Source organism: Rhinolophus hipposideros, assembly GCF_964194185.1.
Source record: "Rhinolophus hipposideros genome assembly, chromosome: 24".
Classification (NCBI taxonomy): domain Eukaryota; kingdom Metazoa; phylum Chordata; class Mammalia; order Chiroptera; family Rhinolophidae; genus Rhinolophus; species Rhinolophus hipposideros.
Window position 1 is genome coordinate 22,709,851 of NC_138070.1, and position 8,284 is coordinate 22,718,134.

At 54.7% G+C, this 8,284-nt stretch overlaps 1 protein-coding gene across 2 annotated transcripts; it reads right to left on the reverse strand.

Moving 5' to 3' along the window:
* Positions 1-367: 367 nt before the first annotated feature.
* MZT2B (mitotic spindle organizing protein 2B) lies at positions 368-8,205 on the reverse strand. 2 transcript variants are annotated; one of them, XM_081037633.1, is made up of 4 exons: positions 7,663-8,182; positions 7,297-7,445; positions 6,230-6,409; positions 368-632 (listed from the first exon to the last, which is right to left on the reverse strand). In XM_081037633.1, the coding sequence occupies exons 1-4, from the start codon at positions 7,824-7,826 to the stop codon at positions 475-477; spliced, it is 651 nt and encodes a 216-aa protein (XP_080893759.1). In that variant the 5' UTR covers positions 7,827-8,182; the 3' UTR covers positions 368-474. The 2 variants fall into 2 exon arrangements, with proteins under 2 accessions (XP_080893759.1, XP_080893760.1); XM_081037634.1 differs by lacking the exon at positions 6,230-6,409 and having other exon boundaries at positions 7,663-8,205.
* Positions 8,206-8,284: the final 79 nt, after the last annotated feature.

Sequence of the window (8,284 nt, forward strand, 5' to 3'; positions counted from 1 at the left end):
TTCTGCAATGGCATCCATGACCCACAGAAGGTTGCCTGCAGAATCCATCTTTGTCCTCACCTTTGGTGATAACTTGAAAGACAGCGTTTCCCCATCTGTGCTCAAACCCCTGCCCCCACTGCACCTTCGCGTCCTGGGAATGGTCTCAACAAAACATCGTTCATTTCACTTCAAGCAAAACATGTAGAAATCTGTTCATAAAACACCTAGTAATATGAGTCTTTTTCTCTCAGACCCGAAAATGAGGTCCAGGTGAAGTCACTTGGTTAGTTCAGCTGTAGCATCACAAGGACCAGCACACAACTAATTATAAATCTTTGTGTTTTAATATATTCAAAAGGTGATAGGAAACACCTTCAATGGACACTCAGTTTTTCAAAAAGGTTTATTACCAACTGGAGGAAACAACATGTAGTCTCTGCCAGGAGGCCAGTGGAGCTCATAGCAGACCAGCGCGACCAGTCCTTGCCCGGCTCAGGTACTGCTCCGGGTGGGGCTCTTCCCCGGCCCACCCCCCTTGGGCAGCCTGGTGGCACTGGGCTGTCGGGGCGTCCTCTGGCTGGATCCTTCCCGGCTGCTGCGTTCTGCCAGGGCCGGACCTCCACTGAGAGCAGCGCTGCCTTTGTTTCTCCCTGAGCAGACACAACACAATCATTAGGAACCACGGCAAACTCCACCATCTCAGCCCATCGCTGTATTTGTGTTCCTTGAGCAACATTTATTCTAGTATGTTTCTGTCAGTCCTTTCAGCCAGGGACCCTATGTCAGCCCAGGGTCCTGAGGCTCAGGACTGCCTAGAGAAATCCTTGGTAAAGTGCAGGAGGCCCTCGAGGGTGTCCTAGGACGGAAGTAAGTAATGTAAGGAACAAGAGGAGAAAGTTCTGAAGGTCGGTTAGGGGAAGGGAAGCTCAGCTTGTTGACTCCTGTCCTACAAAGCATTGTGGTCAAGTCCAACTGCCAGCAGCACAGGAGGACTCAGTATCAGCAGGGCTGCTGTCTCACTACCTCCCCCAGGCACTCTCCTCCTGTCTGGATGGACCACATCTGAACTGATCAGATTGGGGACACAGGAAGCACAGGTCATCAATAAATGAAGTCAGGCTTTTGGATGTGGATAGCGGAAGCTCGCACACATTTTCCTATCTCCCTCAGCCTTCTGCAAACATTTGGTGGTCAAGCCTCTTGCCCTCAGGTTTGCTCCCAGATCCTGGGCCCGGGCCATTACAGAGGCTTGACTGCTTGACAGTTTCTGCTTGACCAGGGAGTCACACTCTGGAGACCACTGGTCTATTCCTTGATTTGTAATTTGCTTACTTTATTCTCTCTTTTGTGAAAACCACCAGAAAGACCTGTAACCATGCCAGGGCTAGAGAATTATTATTTTTTTTTTTAAGGAGGGCGCAGCTCACAGTGGCCCATGTGGGGATGGAACTGGCAACATTGGTGCTACCAGCACCACACTCTAACCAACTGAGCTAACCGGTCACCCCCGAGAGATTTATTTCAAAGGAGTAGCTTCTCTTGACTCAGGGTGTTGACAGCATCAGCAAGACTGAGAGGACCCCCCCAGGGAACGGAATGCACTGGTGGGACAGGCTGGTGGTCCACTGGCTCAGGCCCTCCCCTCTGGGCCTGCCTCAGCCAGGGTCTGCCCTAGGACTCTGACCGGAGTACTGTCCCCTGCTTGATCCCCAGCCTCCATCCAGGTTCACAGTCACATAGCCTGCGACAAGTTCTTGGAGAAGACACAACCAGGTTTCTTAGGGCCTGTCAAGTCATTTGTTTCACCATTTGTCCCATTCTAGAGCGAGGGGAGGCACCTGCACTTGAGACTCTGCAGACCCTGACAATTCTAGGACACCAGACACTTTCCATACTCTCTGATATTGACAAGTAAATTCTCCCCAGAAACCTGCACGGATAGAACAATGCTTCTTAAGAGAATTTCTGGAGAGGTGTTCCTCAGAGAGTAGAGTCTTTGCTGCCCAGTGTGGTGAGAGGGTTACAACGGTGCCACGCCCGGAACTCTCGACAGTTCAGGTTTCCCCTGCCTCGCCTCCCTGGGCTTCACACTCCAGTGGTTGCATGCATTTGATTCAACAAACATGTAGTAACAGGTTACCCAGAGCCCAGGGGGAACACACAAGACCATGTGGTAGGGTGAAGCTGGGCCAACTCAGACTGCTAGTGACTCACAAAAAGCAGACACAAAGAGAACTGTCACCCATATTTCCTTTGGTACAAATGCCAATATTTGGTCCCCACTGACTGGTCAGTGGGCAAGGAACCCTATGGGCCCTGCCATCCCACAGCATCCCCCAACACGTTAGTGCCCTCCTCTGAGGCCAAAGCACCTCCCCAGGCCAGGCCAAAAAGAATAAAGTCTTCTGTAGCATCTGGCCTAACCCTGGGTCCCTAGGCACCTCACAAACTCTCAACACGGGGCATTTCCTGAAGGACTGAGAAATACAGATCAGACATAGCTCACCCCCAGCAAGTGGAAGGGCAGGTCTCAGAGGTGGGTGTGACTGAAACCAGCTTTTCTTTAGCCTGCCACATGTGAGTTTTCCTTCCCCCTCAGTGTAATGACCAGGGCCCTTTTGGAAACTCAAGGATGAGAGGAAAGTAGAAAAGGGCAAATGATGCATTTAAAATCTGACAAGGCCCATAAACCCTGGAAATAAGACACCAATGTGACTTTGAGCCATAGAAGGCCTTAAGAAAACCACCTAACAATGAAAGTAGACCATCATGCAGATCTGTGTAATTTGTGGAACCCTCAGCAATCTGCTCGAGGGGTTCGTGGGAAAATCCATTCAGACCTCCTCATTTTACGCATGGAGAAGGGGCAGGAGGATGGTCGGCAGGGCCTGCATGAAAAGACCTGCTGTGTTCAGCTGGGCTCGGGCTCTGGCTCAGCCTTGCAGGGAACTGAGCATAGGACTTTTTGGAGGACTTTTGGTCACATGGAATTGAGGGTGGGGCCGAACCAAGGATGACCATAGGCTAAGGAAGGGTGAGGTGAGGATGTGCCTGGTTCCTGAGGGCACAAAGACAGACACTATCACTGAATATTAAAAACACTGGTCTGGCTTATTGTCTTCAAAAGTCAGTGTTCCTACTACCCCTAAAACCAACTTGTGTCCCCTCAAGGTTTTGTGACGCCCTAATGAAGCAAACCCCCAAAACACACCAGCCTGTCTCCCCTGTGACTCAGGAAGCCACTGAAGCGAGGGAGCGGGCCAGATCTGGTGGGACCTTCTCTGTCATTTACCTTTGGTGTGGCCCATGTGAGCCCCACTCACCATCCCCCGCAAGCTGTGCAGGCAGAGCTGGTCAAGAACAAGGATTTATCAAAAGTCCCAGTAGGAGCTGTTGCTCCCATCCCTTCCTGCTGGTCCCCAAAAGCGGCCTTTCTCCTTCATGGTCAGAGTGCCCCCTTGTGGCAGACAGGCGTGCCAAGGCAAAATACAGAGGGTGGCAAAACAACGTATACACATTTTAAGAAAGGAAAAAAAACTGCATTAAAATTGTAATACTCAATATATACTGACAATAAAAGATGCATACAAGTCATGTGTATAGTTTTTTTTGGCACCCCCGGTATTAGTGAGTGGTGGTGAGTGTACACTGAAGCATGTTGCATGAGGAAGAAAAAGAACGAGGGGGCGGAGTAGGACAGGCGAGTGAGAAATGAGAAGAGGGGAAGGAAGCACTGCAGCTGGGCGAGGCAGCACAGGCCACCCCAATGTCTTCAGGCTACTGCCACTGCTGGAGAGCCACCAGAAGGTCTGCACCCACCAGCTAGTACTGCTGCCCTCTCTGGCTGGGCACAGTGAAGGGGCTTTATCAGAGCTTCCAGAACATATACAGACAATGCCAAACACCTACATGCCACACGAACATGTACACGTGCACTTTTAACCCTTAACTTGGCCTATGCATTTTGGGAGGTGTTCTCCCTCGGGGACGGGCCCGGGGAGTGACCCCTCCCTGTACAGCACACAGCCCTGACGAGGTGTTTTGGGAAAAGCATTACTGTGAATGTCCTGGAGCAGCGCTGTCCAATAGAAATATGATGCGAGCCACACGTGTCATTTTAAATTTTCTAGTAGCCATGTTAAAAAGTAAAAAGAAACAAGAAATTTAAACAATGTTTTAATTAACCAAAACTATCCAATATATTATCATTTTATCATATCCTCAATATAAAAATTATTCAGGTGTTACATTCCCTTTCTGGGCCAATTCTTTGGCATCTAGGCTTGTGGAATGTACTTACACTAGCCCGGGACTGTGGCTCCCATATTGGACAGTGCAGTTCTGCCTGAGGTTCATGAATTCCACACACCAAACTTACCTACTTGTACGTGTTCTCGAGCGACACCTTTTTAAAACTTTAGTTGCCTTCAACTTCAACAGAGAACACTCAACTGAATTGAAATTTTCCTCAGTGACTCCACACCCTCCCCATGACAAGCATTGCATTACCCCCCTCTGTGCTTTCGGGCTGTTTCCCCCTTTTCTGCCAGAAGAGGCAAAATGAGTCAGTTGCTGGTGACAGTCCCAACAGACCACCTAGATGGCCAGGGGACAGGAACCCAGACAGAGTCAAGCCTGAGTGGGGCTCTAGCCCATGGCTTGAAGCTTCTTCACATTCCAATTCTGTGGGAAACCTAAGGCCAGTTATTCCCAACAGCCTCAAACCCCCATCATCCTCCTAGGCTACCATGGTCCCCACAGCTGCATTACTCTGACAACTCTGTTTTTCCCCACCCCCGAACCTGCCATGGATGAGGTGGCAGGAAGGCATGAACAGATGCTGTGACATGCGGCCTGTTTTGTCTGGTAGCCTCTGTATCTTGGCAGCAGCACACACCTGGTAAGACCCCTCATCTGCCCCACTCCTCTCCAACTCTTCCCATCAACCATCTCCCCAGGCTGCCCTCTATCCCGCCGTGCATCTCCCCAGGGCCTCCATGTCCTCTTACCCTGGCTGCTGGCTACCCAGCCTAGTAGGACCCAAGGCCTGAGCACGGAAGGAGAAAATGACGCTGTGGGGCCCAGCACTCCACTCCTGTTCTCACTTCCTTCAGAACCCCCTCTGATCTTCCTGAAAAAGGAAGCACTATGCCAGTGCTCCAGAGCCATACCCATGGCACACCTCTTGACTTCCGCTCTCCTCTCTCTGCCCAACCTTCAGCTCAGGCCCAGCTCCCACCAGTGGCCTGGATACACACCATGCATCTCTGCCTCACCTTTCCTCTCTCAACCCCACCCCACCCCCACTTCACAGCGCTGACTCTGCATCTGGCACAGAGGGCCCTGCCCCCCCCAGCCTGCTTAACACTTACTGCTCCAGTTTCTGTCTCAGCAACTGACAGTTATCTAGCCATCTCCCTCACTGGACCGAGCACAGATCCATCTCACGGCCCCACTATGCCCCAGCACTGAAAGCTGGCCTGAAAGCACCCAGTCACTGAGTAAGCAGTACCACTCTCCCAAGTTGAGGAGGGCTCTATTTATAGTTTCTCCCTCCCTCTGGAAACTCACCCATCAATCCTTCAGCTCAGCCTTGTAGTCCACGCACTCTTACTCTGACCTGCCCCTGGCTTTTCCCTACCCCCTCCCTGGACCGAGCTTCAGGTGCACCTGGAATGGCGAGGTGGGGGATGTGGGGAGGCGAGTGTCGGAGGGAGAAACAAGAGCACCTGTGGGATCTCAGGCCCTCACACACCCCTGCCACTGGGGCCTCGGCCTCAACACACCTGACAATGCCTGGAAGGTACCCACAGGCTCAGGGACCAGGCAGGAAAGGGGAATCATGGTTTCATCCTCCGGGCTGCCTATCCAGGTACGAGACAGGATCTAAGAAGCCAGGGTGTTTCTCACACCTGAAGGCTTTGCCCTCCACAGCATGCCATGTGCCTCTTTCCTGCCCCCTGGCTTCTTGTCCACTTGGGCAGGAGCACCTCTAGAGAGAGCAAGTCTCACCCAGCAGAGTTAGCCTCCATGGGGTAAAGGGTATTGGCCCCATTCTAGAAGTAGTGCAGATTGTCTCTTAATAAACCATTAAATCATGTCCTTGGTCTCTAAGCTGTGTGGCAGAGCTGGCCCGCAGGGTCTCTGCCCTTGCAGCTCGAAGCTGTTCTGGCTTTCTGGGGCCACAGCAGTTTCCATGGAAACAAGAGAGCACACCAACCCCCAGAGATAAACCAATAAATGCAACCTGCAAAAGGAGAGAACAGGCAGCAAGACAACCGGAGGGAACCGGGGGGCCCTGGAGAGAGAGGCGAGTGCGTGGCAGTTGGGCCATGGTGCAGAACCGGAGAGGCCGCAGGCCGCGGGGCTGAGGAAAAGGAGGGCCTTGCAGGGGGGCTACAGTTCTTGGTAGAGAGAAAGGAGGCCTCTGCAGGTCAGAGAGAGACACAAAGAGAGCAGACGGAGCATAGGTCAGTGAGGAGACCCACGGCCTCTCAGGACAGGAGGTGCAAGTGCTCAGGGCCCTGGCTCTCCCACCCACAGGCACCAGCCTGCCCGCCACCCCAACGTGAGCTGCCTCTCAGGATGTCTGTAAGTGCCCGAGTGCTCTGGTCAGGGAGCCCACCAGGAGGTTCTGCTGCATCTCAGAGGATTTCTAACAGCCATCAGGAGCAACCACACAGGGAGCTCTGCCGTGACACCCTCGTCACCAGCACCTGTTCATTCCCTCGTCCTTCGTGATCCTTGAGAGTGAGAAAGCCCCTCAAGCCTCAGCCCAGTGCTCTCCCACTCGAGCCTCTGCACTCTGAGTGTCTAGGGCAGCCAGGGCTGCCACACTGACTCCCGGCGGGCCAGGCTCTTGGGCAGGATGTGGGCCCAGGTGGGATACAGGTGAGGGGGCTGCAGGAAGGCCTCTGCCTGCCCACTCCCTGAGCATTTCTCTGGAGACTGCACAAGCCATGAGAACAGGAACCAAAGTAGTCTTTCTTGGTCCCATGTTTGTGGTACGAAGGCATCAGTGATGAGGTGGGAAGAGGCAGTAAAAGTTCCCGATGAGACCTAGTCTTCTTGGACCACCCTGGGGCACCCATTCTGCCACTACCTGATCTAGACAAGCTCTCTAAGGGCTAGCATCAAAGCCGAAGTGGAAACTGCGTGCAAGGGGGGAGTCCTTGGATGGGCCCAGTGGGTCCTAGGAGAAGACCGACAGAAAGGGCTGGCCACTGAGGGCCTAGCCCGTGCTGTGCCCGGCACTGCCCACCTCCCGGCCTCTACCACCTCACCGCCTGGGCCACCTGGGAAGAGAGCTCTGACCTCGGGTCTCCTGCACGCTCGATGTGGGCAGAGACACCGCCGCAGGGTCCTGGGGCTCGCTTGCCAGCCTCTGCCCGGCACACATGGACTTGAGCATCTGGAAGACCGCGAGGGGCGCCACGTTCAGCTTCAGCAGGTCCACCAGGATCCTGGCGAGAACAGACGCGGTGCGCAGTGAGCCCTCCTGGCCCAGGGCCGGGCATGGCCACTAGAAGGGCCACGTCCAAGACCCCTACTCTATTCTGGGCCCCCAGAGGGTTCAGACAAGGGCAGTGTGCTCTTCCTGATTGGTGGCCCGGCGGGGGGCTGAGAGCAGGGGTGTCTGGGGGTCGGACAAGCGCGCAGCCCCCACCCGCGACCGCTCACTTGAACACATCGGGGTCCATGGCGCCGCCGGCCGCCTGCGCCAGCTGGTACAACTCCATCTCCTCCGCGCTCAGCACCTTCTTCCGCCGCAGCGCAAGCTTCTGCAGGGCCGCCTCCAGCCCCGGGGGTGCCCCCGGCCCGGGAGCGGCGCCCGGGGCCGCCATCTGCGCGGCTGGCGGGAAGGTGCGCGCCCCGCCCCGCTGGGCCCTCCCACAGTGCCCTCTACTGGCTCCGCCAGCTGTTCCTCTCCCTGCAGCGCCACTGGGCCTCCCGGGCAGCCCTTCCCGCCGGGAAGGGACGGGTCGGGGCCAAAGAGACCCCCTCCTGGGCGATCAGAACTTCCGTGCTAGGCTGCAGTGATCATTGTCGCTTAAGTAGCAGCAGCCAGCGCACTGCCTGGCATATAGTGTGCGCTCAATACATGCCCGCGGGACGAAGGGCAATGCACAGTGCGTAACTGTTCCGCGCCGGTGCCGCATTGAAGCGGGGCCGGAGGGCTCTGATTAACGGCCTCTCCTTATGCGCACGCGCACTCCTTGCTACGGATACGGTGCGTGAGCTCAGGCGTGAGGGGCGCAGATGCTCCCATTACGCACGCGCATACAAAAGCGGCCGCCATAAA